The 16,816-nt window shown below is 51.9% G+C and overlaps 5 protein-coding genes across 5 annotated transcripts; 2 read left to right on the top strand and 3 right to left on the bottom strand.

Moving 5' to 3' along the window:
- Positions 1 to 942: 942 nt before the first annotated feature.
- PpBr36_06268 (uncharacterized protein) lies at positions 943 to 5,263 on the bottom strand (the record flags this gene model as incomplete). The annotated part of the gene is made up of 2 exons (XM_029893414.1): positions 4,909 to 5,263; positions 943 to 4,775 (listed from the first exon to the last, which is right to left on the bottom strand). Exons 1-2 carry the CDS (start codon positions 5,213 to 5,215, stop codon positions 943 to 945), a joined length of 4,140 nt encoding a protein of 1,379 aa, XP_029746343.1. The 5' UTR covers positions 5,216 to 5,263.
- A 1,055-nt stretch (positions 5,264 to 6,318) lies between these two features.
- On the bottom strand, positions 6,319 to 8,488 carry PpBr36_06267 (uncharacterized protein; the record flags this gene model as incomplete). Its single annotated transcript, XM_029893413.1, has 4 exons — positions 6,319 to 7,284; positions 7,366 to 7,659; positions 7,722 to 8,350; positions 8,440 to 8,488. 4 exons carry the CDS (start codon positions 8,486 to 8,488, stop codon positions 6,319 to 6,321), a joined length of 1,938 nt encoding a protein of 645 aa, XP_029745912.1.
- A 427-nt stretch (positions 8,489 to 8,915) lies between these two features.
- PpBr36_06266 (uncharacterized protein) lies at positions 8,916 to 9,420 on the top strand (the record flags this gene model as incomplete). Its single annotated transcript, XM_029893412.1, has 2 exons — positions 8,916 to 9,136; positions 9,183 to 9,420. 2 exons carry the CDS (start codon positions 8,916 to 8,918, stop codon positions 9,418 to 9,420), a joined length of 459 nt encoding a protein of 152 aa, XP_029746326.1.
- Positions 9,421 to 10,823: 1,403 nt separating this feature from the next.
- Positions 10,824 to 13,332, top strand: PpBr36_06265 (uncharacterized protein; the record flags this gene model as incomplete). The annotated part of the gene is made up of 3 exons (XM_029893411.1): positions 10,824 to 10,946; positions 11,045 to 11,556; positions 11,619 to 13,332. The coding sequence occupies 3 exons, from the start codon at positions 10,824 to 10,826 to the stop codon at positions 13,330 to 13,332; spliced, it is 2,349 nt and encodes a 782-aa protein (XP_029746325.1).
- Positions 13,333 to 13,983: 651 nt separating this feature from the next.
- On the bottom strand, positions 13,984 to 14,877 carry PpBr36_06264 (uncharacterized protein; the record flags this gene model as incomplete). Its single annotated transcript, XM_029893410.1, has 1 exon — positions 13,984 to 14,877. The coding sequence occupies one exon, from the start codon at positions 14,875 to 14,877 to the stop codon at positions 13,984 to 13,986; it is 894 nt and encodes a 297-aa protein (XP_029746324.1).
- Positions 14,878 to 16,816: the final 1,939 nt, after the last annotated feature.

The following is a 16,816-nucleotide window of genomic DNA, read 5'->3' as shown; positions in this document are numbered from 1 at the left end:
AAAAAAAAAAAAGGGTCGTAGCACCACCCTTTCTTTCCCCTTCATCCTTTACCTGCCAGGGCTCGACATTCAACCGCGCGCCACGCAGGGCCACGTTTTGCACCACACCATAGAAAAGAGACGTATCAGAAGGGGACATGACACGACGTGGTACGCCTTACCTATGCAGGTATGCAGGGCGCCGTCCGAGCTATACACCTGTGCGCCCAAAAGCAAAAGGATAACAGAAACGACTACAAAGAAGAAGAAAAAAAAATACTGGCCATGCATCAGTCACAAGAGGCACCATGGTACGATTTTTTCTCACCCACAGGTGCCAACAAAAGTAAAAGTCTTGTCATTTGTTTGCGTCAAAGAAAGTGAGAAACATCAGTTGTTTGCCGCGCGCGGGTAAGCCTGGAATCTGCACGGGAATACTATCTAGACAGTTTATACACTAGACGAACACGAACGGCAAAGCCGGTGTAGAGAGAAAAGATGAAAAAGAAAGTATCGCATCAGGTGCAGATGGGGAATATCGAACGACATGGTCGTAGCCACAACGACATGTGAAGAAGAAACTGGAACGAGAGGAATACCGGTAGAACCACACAGACAAAATTAAACATGGAAAAAACGCCTCAGACGCCTTCTAATTCAACCGATCCTTCAAAGAGGAAAAAAAAAAAACGACCTTCCGTAAAGCGCCATGATGATGTCTCTTTGGACAAAAAGCATACATTGAACTTGAGACAGGATGAGAGTGAGAGAAAAGTAAAGCTCCCGCGAACAAAACCCTTCTTTTCTGGGTATGATGATGACGTTTTTTGGTATTCCCACAAGCCCTTGAAATGCATTGCGCCGGAAAATGCAACCATGTGAATATGTTCCCTTGTGTTTTTATTTTTTTTTGTATCTTTTTTTTTTGTTCTCTTCTTTTGCTCCAGCGGTTGCTTCTCGACCCTACAGCTTGGAAAGGTCAAACACGCCGTGGAATCCGTTGTTCATCAGAACTCCGGCAATCCTCAGACGCTGGAGCGGCATATCCGCAGGCTTATACGAGGAGGGGTCAATACCCAGGGCGATGCACATGCCGCTGGTAATGGTATGAACACCACAGTCGTGACCGTTTGTCTGCACGGGCGAGACAAAATTCCGAGCCTTCCAGTGACCCTCGTCATACCTGCTGCCGAGGAATGTGCGCAACCAAGTCATCAGCAAATCGGTGACGGCGCGCTGGCCAGATCCCGACGTGCCCAGCGAGTCGATATGCGCCACCTCACCCTTGCCTGGGCGAACAACTGCCAGAGTCCAGTGGTTGCGGCCAAGGTTGATGGGGATGATGAACGTCTCCACGTTAAGGAAGTTGTCTGGGCGGACGCCTAGCCTCCTCATCCATCGCTCGGTATTTCCCAGTCCCTTATTCGCCGAGACGTTGGAGTAAAAGTGCGAGTTGAGAAGCACACATTTTGGCGTTTGTGCCCGGACATCCTTGATGCCTGCCTTTTCGTTAATGAACTTTGCGAGGTGCGATAGGCTGCCATTGATGATTTCATCGTTCAGCCATGCTGTTGGATTAACGACAGTCTTGAAGGAATGGGCATTGATGTCGTTGCCCTCGCCTGACTTGCCAAGAATTTGGTTGTCCCGTGCCTTCATGGCGTCCATGATTCTATGGTACCATTCGTTAGAGATGCCGCCAATCATGATGGCCCTTGGCGGTCGGAGACCTCCGGTCCTTGCGAGCACTTCTTGCTCTTCCCGATGGCGACGTTCAGCTTCTTCTGCTTCGCGTCTCTTCCGCTCCTCCTCTGCTTCGCGGGCGATGCGCTCTTTCTCTTGCCGCACTGCATGCTGCTCGAGCTCTTCTCCAATCTGCGCTTCCAAGGCAAGCTGATGGTCCTTAAAATTGCTAATCTTGAGGCGACCGAATGAAGGCTGCAGCTCGGATTCGCTGGATTGGCGAATCGGTGATACTGATCTGTATGTTGACTCCGAGGAGGACGTCGAGTCTGACGAGTCGCTTTGCGACGAGAGAAGCCGGGATTGTCGGGTAGGGTTTGAAGGTGCAGACGAAAGTAGATCAGACTCAAGCAAAAAGCCATTGGGGTCTATTTCCTTGGTGTGATCCTTCTCAAAGAAATCGAGGAGATCCTGACGTCTCTCCTCTGCAGTGATGGTCTTGTGATCAGACCGGGGGGATACAGATGGTCGCTCGTCCTTTGATATTTTCTCAAGGTCTAGCGCGTCGTGGTAGGCGATGGACGTCGTGCGGGATTCTGTGGTGGTGATTGTTGGTTGCCTGAAGCGAGGTCTCTGTGGGCTGTCTATAGTTTCATTCTCATCAATCTCCATGTCAACTTCCGGGAAAGAGCCCGGCATGGGCGAATCGGTCTTTGCATCATCGGTCTTTGCATTGAGTAAGGCGCGAATAGCAGCCCCCCTGCGCTTTATTGGTCTAGGAGCAGCGGCTATGTGCCTGCTTGTGGGACCGCGGCCCAATGACTGTATGTAACGACTCTTTGCCTTTACAGGCTTGGGAGTCGTTAGTTCTGTCACGACGCTAGTTTTGTTATGAGGATGAATCGACGACTCTAACACGGAGGATTTCTTGGATTCTTGTGTGTCTGTGACATTTCGAGGAGGAGACGAGGAAGAAACATTCCTGGGGGAGACAGTGGCTGCATGCTGCCTCCCCTGTAAAGATGGTGAAGATCCTGCGGGATTCATAGTAGGTGTATGAATGGTCATAGCTGGGACAAGCGTGACCTGTGACTGCACAACAACCTCCTCGGCGTAACGCACCAAGGGATCGCCGACGACATCCGTCTGGGATATTGTGGGGCTTGAAGTTTGGTGATGCTGTTTGATCGTGGGCTCGCCAACCTCAATGAGCTGAGGTGTCGCGGCCTGTATGGGCACAGATTCCTCAACCTCGATGGGCTTAGGTATCTCAAGCTGAATGAGCTCAGGTTTCTGCACCTGGGTGGGCTCGGACTGCTCAATCTCAGTCTCAACAGGTTCAGCGGATCCGTCTTCGCTGTCGCTGTCGTCAGGCACAGCGAAGTGACCAGCCCAGTTGAAAGCCGGCAGTTCCTCTTGGACGGCCTGGATAGGTGGAGCCGATGATTGGCAGGTGCTTCCAGATACTGCAGAACGACCAGTCAAGCTCGAAACTGCCTGCTCCTCATGAGCGACCTGGGCGGGTTGAAGCGAGGTTGCAACCGCAGGCCTAGCCCTAGTAGGTGTCTGGACGACCGAGGCCTCCAAGTCGTCGTCGTCAGACTCAGACTCTGTGTCCTCAGGGACGGCAAAGTGACCTTGCCAGTTAAAGTCAATAGCAGCGGTGACGTCTGCAGGCCTGGGGGTGCTGGGCCTCTGGGTGCTGGGCCTCTGGGTGACGGGCCGCGGTGTGGCTGGTGTCCTGGTAGTCCTGACGGTACGCCTCCCGGCTGTAATAGGCTGACCGGTGAAGAAGTCAATTTCCTCAAATTGATGGTTGAATCGAACGCGGTGGTGGTCGGATGTAGGGCCGTGAGATGGTGGTCCAACCCTCTTGAGAATTCCAGCACGGCGTCCACCAAAGGGTCTTTTGATCTCAAGGCGCCTTAGAGGGTTGACGTGGGGAAGTGGATTGTTTGCTGCGGAAAGCTGCTCATGCAGAGTCAACGGCCGACGGGGAAAGTTGTACACCGGACGATGGATACTGTATGGTTGGTTTAAGTTCAATGGCCGGTTGGCTTGCGGGCGACCGCGAACGATTGGCGGTGGCAGTCTCAAATTGGAAACGCGATTCGCATTCAACGGCTGCAGCTCTCTGCGATGCGGCTGATGCGGGAGCTGGCTCAGGGGCACCAGGGGTGATGGGGCAAACGTCCTGCGGTGATCGCGCAAGTATTTATCGCGAAGCGCGACCGTGGGGTTGTCGTCGAAGCTTGCCATGCGGTCAGCTGGCATGTGGATCGTCCAGCTCTTTGGTTGGTCCGGACGGCGGCCAAAATAGTGGGGCGCGACGGTTGCAGGCTCAAAGACAACGTGACTTGGGACCGGCTTTGTCTCCGCGAGAGCACGACAATCAGCCGCCACCGCAAACATCGTCTCGGGCGACACTTTCACCAACTCGCGCAGGACCCTGGACTTTTCGATCTTGTGTCCCAGAAACTCGAAAACGGCGGCGGCAACTCCGTGTTTGCGTCGCTCTTCTATGTCAATGTCGTACGACTCGAGCGGGTGACCGAGGAGGCCCTTGACGTTCTCAAAGGAATTCTCACAGTAGATGAACTGCAAGCTCTTTATTGCTTGGTCCAGCACGGCAGGAAACTCTGCCTTTGCAGAGTCGAAGTTTCTCCAGGTGTTCTCCTTGTACCTGTAAATCATCCAGTCGTGGACATCAGCGCTAAGGACGTGATTGGTGTCCGGGAAGTCGCCGTAAATAATGTCGCGCGGCTTTAGGAGTTCAGTTGAAGGCTTGAAGATCTCCGGGAGGACAGCATCTGCAGCATCGTAAGGATCCAGCATATCGTACTGTGTCGTATACAGCAGAAAGGCCCTGTCATATGCCTTCTGGCTACTGAAGGCCTCGATCGGGCCTGGAAAGTTGTAGTGAGCAATGGTAACATAGGGCCGGCCGGCATGATTCTTGATGTACTTGATGAAGCCGAGAACCTTCTCGAGGTTCTCGATGCCAATACGAGTACTTGGAATGTTGGCCCAGGTCACAGCGAAGGTGGTATCTTCCAACTTGCGTCGTTTGACACGAGGCTCGTCCTCGGCTGTTGAAGTAGCAGTCTCAGTTTCTGTTGGGGACAAAGCGTCAATGTTTTCGTCATTAAACCTTTGAGAACTAGTGGTGGAAAGCAGACAAAGATAACCCCGCATAGGGCTATAGATTGGTGAAGGCACCTTTGACCTCACGCGATCGGGACTTACCAGAGTTATTTCTACGACAGATAAATGAGTAGACGGGAGTGATGAAGCCGGAAATCCAGCCCATGATTCCTCGCCGTGGCTGCTGCTCGACGGGGTTGGGCGCAGGATTAGCTTGCTCCCTAGCAGGCGGCGCCCTTTCGGTCACTGATGGAGTTACAGGTACGACCGCAGGCATAGCTGCAGTTGCAGATGCCATCGCATTTGCAGGTGCTGAAGAAGAACTGGAAGCTCCAGGAGCAGCTTGGACGACGCGATTGTCAGCCGCCAGACACGATGCCCGACGCTTTCTGCGATTCTCAAGTGGCATCCTGGATCTCCAGGATGCAGGATTGCCTTGTTCCTCTGCTTGGTTTTTCTGGAGTGGTATGAAAAGTATCAAAATGGAAATAGGAAGAAGATTGAGGATTTATGGTTGCTGGAAGTCTGCTTTGCAACACAAAGAAGGTCTAGTCTTTGCTTGGCAATCAAAGAAAGACTGGTTGTGATAAAAGGTATCAAGAATGAAGAGGAAAATGCGTGGACAATGTCCAGTAGGAGGTTTGATGATATTCCTGTTGATTTGAAAGAACCACTTGTAAGATGTACAGACTATCAATGGAGTCAATGGTCAAGGAATACAGAATGGTTGTGAAGATTGTGTTGGTTGTGCGCAAGCTCTGGGCTGACCGGAATCGTCGAGTTCAGGTTTGGCAAGCCGTAGTAACATGTAAGGTGAGAGGAAAGTGAGCAGAAAGTGAGCCAGAAGTGATATGGAAAACCATGAGGGCATGGGCCTGTAGTCCTCGTCCTGGCAACTGGCAACTGGCACAGTATGATGTCCACTGGGACCTCGCAAGTCTTGGGCGAGACCGGTCGACAACAGATCGCGCACCCAAACTTTTCTCCGTTTGTTTACACCTTTAAAATTGGCCTTGCTTTGATGGCATCGTTGGTCTGGCATCGTGGAGGCTGACAGCACCAGGCAAACGATATCCATGGCACACAAAGGGGATGGGAAACCATGTTAGCGACGTCCTTGATTCTCAGACATCATCAATACCAATACTACCGTTTTCAGAACGTAGAAAGTAGAGACGAATATAAGAGTCAAGAATAAAGACCAGTGATAATACCAAGGTGCCACGTGATCCCCTTTGGTTTCCAATGATAATCAACTTTTCAGTCCATTATTGCTCAATAACTTCACGTAAATGCATATTATTCCTTCCTTGCCAATTGCCATTGTGGCTGCTGCTTCTACTACTAAGAAGAAAAAAAAAGAAAAAAAAAACAGGATGCCTGCTTGTGATATGCTCATTACAACGCTGCAGATATCCGCTTAATCAACCCCTATGGACGTCATAAAACAAGTCTGTACTTTCCTCCTGCCTTACAAAACATACATCATGAGGAAAATTATGTATAAAAACTTTACAGTTGGGCCGTAGCAGCGCCAGTCTTTTGCGTGCAAAATGCTGCAAAGTACTGGTTGAGGGCATCGACGGTGCCACTGCCCTCGACGAGCTTGGTCGCCACTCCCACGTAGCCGTCGGGACGCACCACGACTACACCTCCACGCTCCTCATCCAGGCCCATTTTCTTGTGCGCAGACATGGCAGGGCCTGCTCCCCTTCCTTCGCGGTGTATCCTATCGTCAGCATAGACGTGGTCACTGTAGCGTGCCAAGATGTCAGGCACGTCACGCGAGATCTCGATTGAGCTCCTCGGGGCGGCAAACGTCGTGCAGAAGGTGAAGAACATGCTGTGAGGGTTGTGCCTCTCGTGGTACGACACCTTGTCGATGTCTGGTCGGAGGTATGAGCTAAAAAAGGATCCCTTCAGCCTGAGGTTGCGCGCAAAGTCGCTGAGAGCTTGCTTGGTCACCGAAGGCTTGCCGGCAAAGACAAAGATGCGGAATGATCCGTTGAGTGGAACCTCCTGCTCCAGGTGAACCACGTTGGCATCAACGACCCTCGTCACGTCTGCGTTGATGAAGAGGCGTCCAGGTCTCAGCTTGTTCCCCTCTGGGTTGATTGTGCTGGACTGGGCGGGGTGACTGGGAGACCAGTTCAGCTCGTTAGGCTGGTAGGCCACGCCGTAGCCGCTGGTAAACTCGCAAGACTCCTTGAAAGTTCGCACAAAGTCGTTGTCGTTCCCTCCCTGCTTTCCGTGATCCTCCGAGGCCGCTTTGACTTCGCTGGCGTCAGGCGGGCGGGTCGAAAAGAGCTTCGCGTACTTGTTGTCGAAATCCAGCAAGGTCTCGGCGACGGCCTTCCTCTCCGACTCATAGGTCTCAAGCAAGCTCCTCTTGGCAAATCCGCTCTCAACCGCGTGGATCTTCCATGCGAGATTTTGGGCGTCCAGGAAGGCAGTGTTCATGCCCTGACCGGCTTTGGGCTGTTTGAGAAGTTAGTTGACTGATTGTGCCAAGGAAATCTATGATGCTCCACGCGCTTTACTGGACGCAGATTTACTTACACTATGAGTGTGGCACGAGTCTCCTCCCAAGAAGACGCGGTGATCAAGGGTATAGCGGTCAGCGATACCTTGGCCGATGGGGTATACAGAGTACCATTCTACTCGCTCCCATTCTATCGAGTAGGGCTGGAGGATTTTCTTGGCCGAGGCCTGCACTTCCTGCTCTGTGGCAGTCTTGCGCGGGTTGAAGTCTGGATCAGTCGAAGAGGCGATCTGGATATATAACCGCACCAGGTTGTTCTCACGCGGGATCACCATGATGGAACCGTGGCGCGAGTGAATTGTGCATTTCATCTGCAGATCTCGTCAGTCAAACTGCAGGTGTCACCAAGTGCATCCAAACGGCGCTGCCTTACCTTGATGTCGGGAAAGTCTGTCTGGACTACGCCGTCCATGACACCCCAGACGTGTGAGATTGGGTCCTTGTGCTTGATGCCAATGCCAAGCTGGTCTCGGATAAAGGAACGAGCACCCTCGCCGCCAAACAGATATTTGGCGCGGATCGTCTCGCTCGCAGTCCCGTCAATGTGCTTCAGCTGCACCTCGACAGGGTAATCCGGGTTCTTTTTCTCGTCCGAGGTGAATCCGGTAATGGTCCATGGCCTTTGTACGTGCACACCGTTTTCCTCGAGGTCTGAGAGGAAAACGCGCTCGATAAAACCCTGGTGCAAAAGAGTGGTGAAGGGGTATCTGGCATCAATGAAACTGGGGCAGCTGGCCCATGTGCCAGTCCTGGTGATGCCCTTGGATGAGTCTGTGGTCGAAGGGTCCCAGAAAGCCACTTCATAGACACGGGCGGGCTTGTGCTTCATGATGCCAGACTTGAGCCCCATGTTACGGAGCAAGTCCAGGGACCGCGGCTGAATACCATCTGCACGACCGGTGACGGTCGGCTCACTGCGGTTGTCGATATGCTTGATCTTGTAGCCCCAGCGAGCAAGGCATGTCGAGAGCATCAGGCCAACTGGGCCGGCGCCAACGATGACTTTGGGCCGTTGTACATGATCAGCCAAGGTAACTAACCATACGCGGTATAAGGTCCGTCGCTTCACGTTTATGTGAATAAATATTTACCTATGTCATAGTTTGTCGGGGTGTCGCTGCGAGAATCTGTGGAAACCATCGTTCTAGGCGGAAAAAGAAAATTCGAAAAAGCACCGTGTCTTGTCCACGGTACCTAGGATGTGCAATTGACAATTGGGCTGGTGTGCGTGTAATTGGATTGGCTCTCGTCGAGACGGCTCTATGCAGATTTCCGTCTTAGGCGGCAGACGCCTTGCATCAAATGGTCGACTGAAAGGGACTAGCTAGCTCCAAATACTGATCAACGTGTGATCGTCCTCCCTTTGAACGTTGATGTGCACAGTAAAAGACTATGCCGTATGGGATAGCGTAAGGGAAAATGCGAGTCAACGATGGGAAAGATAAGCAAGCAAGCTGAGGATGGATGGTGATGACGGTTCAGGCAGTGTTTGGAAAAGAGCGGCTGGGGCGCCCAATAAATGATGGCCAAATCGAACCACAGATGGAGAACTGGAATAACTCAGGACATGTCGACCCGACAGAGAGGTGCGCTCGGCTCGGCAGCGCGGCAGTGGCCAATAGGACTTTCGGGTAATTGTTATAATCGAGGGCGACGGGGCCCCGGGCAACACAGCGATGATACTTGTTCGCGGGTAGTGGAGGAGTCCCTTGCACCTCTCCACAATCAAGCAGTACCAAGGCTCGCGGCCCCTGGGGACGGGTATTGGTATGGCTGTGCAGTTACTGTGTTAGAAGGGTTCTTTGCTCTTCGGACCACACGACGAGCCTTGAAGCGGGGCAGCCAGACGAAAAAAGATCAAAAGCAAAAAAAAGCAAATAATAACCCATGGGGGACCTGACCCGACCCCCCTAACCGCACCCGGGTACGGATTGGCGGGCACGGCGTTGCGTCAGGCCCAGAAATGGAAGCGGGATTCAAGATCGGTAATTCGAAGGTCAGTAGCTGAAGGCGGTGGTGGTTGGTGGGGATCTTACGCAGAACGGCTGTGCTGGTCGGCAATAGAATGCTAACACGTGATGTGGGGAAGGAAGTTATAGCATTCATATAGTTGCACACATTTATTTATATAAGGTTTGATCTAAAATACTGACCCTAACCCGATAAAGTGCAGTGTGACTGATGTGCGTCTCTCGAATTGTTTCGCGAGATTGAGTCCCTAATCTTAAAGCATGAACGACCCTTATGCTCACCGTTCTCAACCTCGCGAACCTGATTTTCTTTTTCTCTTTTTGTAGACTGAGAATTCGGGACTACAATAGTCAATCGCTCTTGGCATCCAGTTTTGCTGCTATCGTTTGTGCATATTTTTTGTACAAGGACTATTTGCTAGGTAATTACTTCGTAGCACAAAAAAAGCCTGACCAGGAATTCCCTGTCAGCTCGGTGGAAACATCAAGGCCGAGCCCTGGGGCTAGAACAGAAGAAGGAAGGAGGCTCAATCTTCCCGCAGCTGCAACGACGCCGAGCTTGACAACCGACCCGTCAAGCGGCAAGGAGAGTCGGAGTCAGCGTCGGCAGCTTTTCACGGCACCCGTGATACTGGGCGGTGATATCTTTCAATGTCACTCAGATAAGGTTGATCGTAGGTTAATTACCTGTCAATTTCGTCCATTCTCGAAATAATAGATTTCAAGATTTACTCGAGCTTTCACTTTGGGAGCTGAAATTGGTCATATGTTTTTGCATGACTCGAAGAGGCATTTGGTTGAACAAAAAGCTAATTGTCGGATGACAAGCTATATTACAGTACATGTCAGCAAAAGCTTGTTACCCAATGCCCCTTTGAAGCTCACATAACTCCAACGACCAGTAGGCATAGCACAGGCAGTCGCATATTGTGTTGATTTCCTTGACGGTTTTGCTCGGCTGCCTAAATTTAGGATATGACTGGACTGATCAGATCAATGGTTTGGTTACTGCCACACCGATGATGGCAACTAGAAATCCTTCCGGGTTCGTTTCAGGCAGACAATGTGACGGCGACAGTGTTGGAAGACGGTAAGCACTGATGAAGCAATTGAGCAATTGACAAGAGCAAAGCTAATGGTGGTGTGCAAAGGAACTGAGCCGAACTTAAGTTTCCCATATTTAGTTCTTGGATATCTCGAAACATGGATTTGATACAATTTGGATATGTTGAGGGCTTATGCCTTCATGACACTTGCGGGTGCATTAGGTCCTTAAATATCAGCAAAATGGTCTGGAAGTGACTTCGTACAGGCTGGATCAGGCTGGAGAGGACCTTCGGACAGATTTGAGGTTTAAACCAAAGCCCACCGGTTTTGTTCCCTCAGGCAACAAATCCCGTGGCCTACCATTTCGAGCAGATCAGAACGTTCTCTGCGGAAATTAGTTTGGCAGGTAGTGCTCAAATGGTCGACCAACCAAGCACTGAGATCGTCAGCAAAAACTCATGGAGTCGGACACAGACGTGGGCTCATTGCCTAGCAAGCTTGGCCCTTTCAAGCTTGATTCAAGGTCATCTTCCAAATGTGCGACATCTGAGGACGAGAAAGCAGCAAACAAGGCTGCCAAGGTAAGTTTTCTTCGACTGGTTGCAAAAGAACGAACTCAGATGAACAAACCAAAGAGTCCAGAGCAAGCAAATTCTGACCACGCACAAACACGCGGGAGGGGTTTGACTGGCAGCCCATAGAAATGACCGCATCATCGACATCAGGCCACAAGATAACAAACGGCGAAGCCTCTATGTCTAGTTCAAAACCTGCACCCGAACTGCTTTCGCGTGCCACCTATCAGCCGGAATCTGCACAACCGTTTAGCATTAGCCAGCCATCAGCCACCTGCAACGAACCCTCTAAAAGTCACTGTTTCCACGAGAGCCTAAACAATGACAACATTGTGAGTTTCCGAACAATGGACCGGCGACAGGCTCCTCGAGGCGCAACATCCTTGGGACCAAACTTCCGTCGCGAACAGCGTATCACCCCTCCATGTTCTCCGCATCGTTCCAAGTCGACCCATAGGACAGGTTCGACACCGACTCCGATTCGCGGTGATTTTATCGAGGTTTCGAGTCCTGCCAAGATCACATCACCTCCTTCTCAGCCTGATGAAGCTTCCTCCCATGGAGTCACGCTACATTTGAGCCTGACCGAATCTCAAATGGATCGACTTACTGAAGTGTAGGAACCCCTTTCCCCAAGACAGTTTGCTTTGTCATTTGAGGAGCTGACATTTGATATAGAATCTCCCGCCCGGATTCTCCCCACAAAGGAAGCCGTAGGGGCAGAGACGAGGGCGCCACCAAAGAAGGGCTTCACCGTTCTCACATGCGTGCGTTCAGCGAGGACGAGATATTGACAACTCCACCCTTGGTGCGCTCCCAGAGAGACATTCTAGACAATCTGGCTAGAAAAAATGCGAGCACACGGAGTCGAAGCCAGTTTAGATACAATGAGCAACAGGCGCCGAGCGCCAGGCAGCCGGGTATATCAGCTTCTTTCGCCGACCGCGCTGCGAATTTATGCTCACGATCCCCTGTCAGGCATTTCACTCGTACAGAAAAAGACAGGTATACCGACGATGGATATTCTCGATACACAACCAGCTCCATCGCCCAGCGTCGAGGTGTACCGCATCCGCTGATCGATACCATGACCGCTCAGCAACAGGGCAGTCCCTCGCATCGCCAAACGCCGGTCGAGATCTTGCGCAATGATGACAGCTCGGCGTACGACCGATCTTGGCAGACGATAACTCACACGAGTCGGGACGACTCTCCATCGCGGGTGACTTTCCAAGAGCACCCGCCATCTTCCATCTACTCTGCTTTCGATGAGGGTGAGTACGATGATGATGGATCAATGACACACCTCACACCATTACCTGAGCAGAATGCTGCCGGAGCCATGGCGGAAGCCGATCTACTGCGTTCCCTCGCCGAGTACGAGACTCTTTATAGCAGAAGCGGCCTCTCCCAGCCGCTAAAGGCGCAAAAGCCCGGCGACCCGAAATTGCTGTCGATCAAGACGGGCATCGGCCAGATTGAACACTACCCCCGCATTTACTCCCCATTGACGCCTTACATCGAGAGCATGGAAGACAAGATACCCCGACGCAAAGTTCTCATTGGTGAGCACGGCTGGCTGGAGCGCACGGGAGTTTCGACAGACGATGGCCAGAGCAACGCAGGTGCGGCTCCTCAGCCGCAACCTCCAAAGAAGGGGATCTTGGAGTCGCTGAAGAAGGTTGCCAAGGAGGTTGTGGAGCTTGCCGACATGAAGGCATCTGGTCGCGGGCCTCATCGCCCCTCGAACAAGCGACCTCCTAACCGACTCGACATATCCCTCAACCCCCGCGAGCAGAGCCTCTTCTACTGCGAGCTCGAGTTCCTCATGACGACGGCGCTCGACGGATACCTGACGACCCAGTTCGAAACCGGACGGGTGCAGGCGGACAAGTTGAGCAAGGTCGCCGACGCCTGGCGACAGAAGGGACGGCCGGGCGTGGTGGGCTTTCGCTACGACCTGGAGACGCAGCTGGACATTGTGCTGCTGCACCTGTACGATTTCAAGTTCTACGGCACCGACTGCACCTCTCCTGCCGTGGTCACGGGCCTGCTTGAGATGGTCAAGACCGACGCCCGCGCCATGCGGGTGCGGACTTTCTGCCAGCCGGACCTGGTCATGGCCAAGCAGCTGCTCGACGCACAGAAGCTCTTCAACATCCTTGGCTGTCGCGAGCACCTGCAGCTTCAGCTACATGAGGTGGTGCGCTTCTTCAAGCTGGTTATGAACCCGGATAAACACGCCCATCCGGAGACGGCTGATAGAGCCCGTGATGACGGCTCGGGAAGCCCTGCCCGCGGCTCGCCGCGCGATGCTGGTCGCTCCCGTGACCAGCAAATGCGTTATGGCGATCGTAGATGGCAGAGCCAGAGCCCTACCAGGAAACTATGAGAGACCAGAAAGCAGTCATCGACCTGTTGTTTGTGTTAAAAAAAAAAAAAAAAAAAAAAAGTACATCGTCTTCTGGCACATTCCAACTGCTTTCGTCTCTGACTCGACAACTTTTGACCAATGGAGAATCCGGAGGGCTAAAAAAGAAAATCGCATTGAGGAAACAAGAGAAAACTGCTCGATCGTACTCTACGTGGAGTCTCGGGCGGGCAAAGTGGTTTCCGAGCGGAATGAATATTGCTGTAGAGGTGCAAAGAAATGCAATCAAGCAACTTGTGTCACGCGGAGAGAAAAGAGGTGGATGCATACGAGCCACAATGAGAAAGGTTCACCTGATGCCATCCAAACCCAATGTGATTCTATGTAGTACCAGCAAAAACGGGATTTGGAACAAGGCCAACCAATCTCACAAACCCGTTCAACAGGCTATGTTATCATTGTCATTCAGTCATGCTTCGTATTTATAAGCGTTTCCCTCACAATGGGGCAGAACAATGGCGAAAAAGAAAAGAAAAATACAAAAGAAAAAGAACTTAGGAGAAAAAAGAGAATTCAACCGAGGACACATGGAAATTCCCACAATAGATAACACACACACACACACAAGAGAAAAAAAAGGCTACACAGCTCCTGGCATCTTCACCTCATTCATCAATAGTAGCCCAGCTTCCTCCTCGGCCCTCTGTCGTCATATACGTGATCCCGCTCAAAGTCGGGGCTGGCCGGATGATCGCGGTAATAGTCCGAGTTGAGCCCGTCGCGCGGCAGCGGCCGACTCCTCCTAGTCGCCACCCGACGGTCCCTGCCCCTCCACTCCTCCTCGCGCTCGATCTTCTTGTCGCGGTTGTGCTCGATCCTCCGCTCGAGGGCGTTGGCGCCGAGACCGCCCACCGCAGCGCCCACGAGCGTCGACACCAGCAGCCTGGCCTCGTGCTCCTTCTTCTCCTGCTGACTGCTGCTGCTGCTACTGCCGCCGTGGTGATGATGGCCTTGCCGTGACGACGACGACGACGAGGCCTCGGTGATGTGCCGCGCCGCCAGGCCGCCGACCACGGCGCCGAGGATGCCGACGCCTATGCCTGAATTGGACGATGTAAAGGTGTGCTTGAGCGCATGCTCGGCCTGGTCGATGGGGTTGTGGTGGTGATGATGATGTCCGCGGTTGCGGTCGCGCGACCGGCTGCGGCTGCGGCTGCGGCTGCGGCTGATGCTCCTGCGGGTCCTGCTCCGACTCCTGCTGACGTAGCGGGTAGAACTTGACGAAATGAACGGGGCTCCTCCTCCGCGGACCAGCTCGCCCGACACAGGCGGCATGGAGCGGGGCCGCTGGTGCGACGACGGAGGCTGCAGGTGGCCGCCGCCGTTGCTGCTGGCGTACCGGTCGTGGCGGAAGTAGCCGTCGTCCTCACGCTCGTATCTCGACATATCGGAGGCGCCCAGGTGCCGGTAGGCTACGCGGTAAGGGTGTCTGACGTACAGTCCTTGGTCTCCAACCGTGATGCAGATGGGTGGCGAACTTTCAGGCTCCACGTCACTTAGGGACATGAGATCTCTGAGAGTTTTTGCCAGGGGGGGGTTTTTTTTTTTTGAACAACCTCGAGCAAATGGAGGCGGAAATCAGGAAAGAGGGGATATGGGGGTGGTGCCTCAGTAAGGGGCAGGTGGGAAGAAAAGATGAGAAGAGTTAAATGGAATTTAAAAAAAAGAAAAGAAAGTAAAATAAAATAAAAATAGGTGGTGGTGTGGGGGGGAAACAACTGCCAGAAGGGTCTTAAAAAGGGCCAAGTCAAGTGAGCCACCGTCTGTCACTCAACAGTCCAAAAGAGCTCTCTCTCTACTCATGCAAGGCAGAGAGAAAAGCAGGAGGAGTCAGCCGCAGCAACAACGACACGACCTTGCCCCCCCTTCTTCCCCCCCTCTCCACCTGCGGGCTGCATGGGACTTGTTGATGTAGTAGGAATGATTCCGTGTCAATCATCAAAGTCACCTTTGAGTCCAATCTATTTCAGACTAACATGGTTCTTGTCAGAGCTCGGGACAGCACGGCGGGAGGTGCGCTGATCAGCTAGGGTCGTTTGTTTGGACTTGGCTTCGGTGCGGGTTTTCGCGCAGGCGAGCGTCGGCATGGAGGCTAGTCCCGTGCCTTGTAGCATCCAATGCTCAGGTACTTTGGGAGTTTGTTGTGCATCGTGCATAATCAACGTACATTATCACACATAGGTCAGGCCGATTAGTTAGGTACCTTAGCTGAGGTACCCAGATGAAAAGGTACACTAAAAGTCTAGAGTCTAGACTAGCAAGACTAGGTAGGCAGCAAAAAAAAAAAAAAAAAAAAAAAAAAAAAAAAAAAACAACGCTTTCCGTTAATCGGGCAAAAATGTCTTGCATGAACCTGGGTGGGATGTCGACAACCAATGAATTTTATGATGTCACCAGACAACCCCCCCAACAAATACCAAAATATGATGTGAGGGAGGGAGGCGACTGATTGAAAATTAGCTGCATGGTTTTGTTTTCCCCCCATCCACATCTCTGTTTCGTCCTGTTCTGGGATATCCAATGCTGGTGCCCTGCCAGTGGAGGCTAGAGACAAGAAGAGGTAATGCAGGGTCTGCTGCACCAGCTAGCCCAGACGCTTGATGCTTGTCCCCCGATGCTTGTCGCTCGGTATGCACGGTCGGAATAGCATACGACTGGAGAGGTTCTGAGATGCAGACGAGGATGGGCTTAATGGCAGCATGGAGCCCCGCCGACTTGCAGGTTGCATCGAGCAAGATCCAGTCCGTCGCAAACCGGAAATCGCCAAAGTATTTTGTAGAAATGTTGCCAAGTGTGGACCTGAAAGGAAACTCAATTCTCCTGTGTGTATTACTCTCTTCACGTTGCATCCGTTCCACGCTGTTCTATTTTGATTGGTATCCACCCCAACAGCAAGGCCTTTACAAGATCTGACTGCAGGTGCTTGCTTGGAGCGTTCATTGGAAATCTAAGAATAAATGAAGGTCATGACAAATGAATGGGATCCGAAAAGAATCCCGACGTGCATGGATCTACGGTGGCTGTAGTAACTTGCAGCGGGGTGTCAGTGCCGACTTATAGGGGCAGTATGGGTATATCAGAAGCAATTTCGAGCTTACCGACAGAGTCAACTAGCTGCCCTAATGAAAAAAAAAAAAGAAATGAAAAAAATTCCATTGGTACACTACAGCGATTCGTCATTATAGTGGTAGTACATTATTTTTTCCTTTTACAAAGTTCAATTCTCATCGTTGAATTGGTCCAAATCTTGGATGCAAAGGGAGGGCTGGTTAAAGTTCACATTCCCATTGGTCTACAAAACACCCTCTTAATACAGTACCAACACAATGATAAAGACCCCAATGTCTCTTCTTGATACCTGACATACGGCGCATAAAGAAACATCTGGAATTCGACGGACCATGGTACCGTCTTGTTTCGTATTGTGCTCACATCCTAAGCAAAA

The sequence above is a fragment of the Pyricularia pennisetigena genome (assembly GCF_004337985.1).
Source record: "Pyricularia pennisetigena strain Br36 chromosome 4 map unlocalized Pyricularia_pennisetigena_Br36_Scf_6, whole genome shotgun sequence".
Lineage (NCBI taxonomy): Eukaryota > Fungi > Ascomycota > Sordariomycetes > Magnaporthales > Pyriculariaceae > Pyricularia > Pyricularia pennisetigena.
This window is presented reverse-complemented; position numbering and strand designations above follow the sequence as displayed.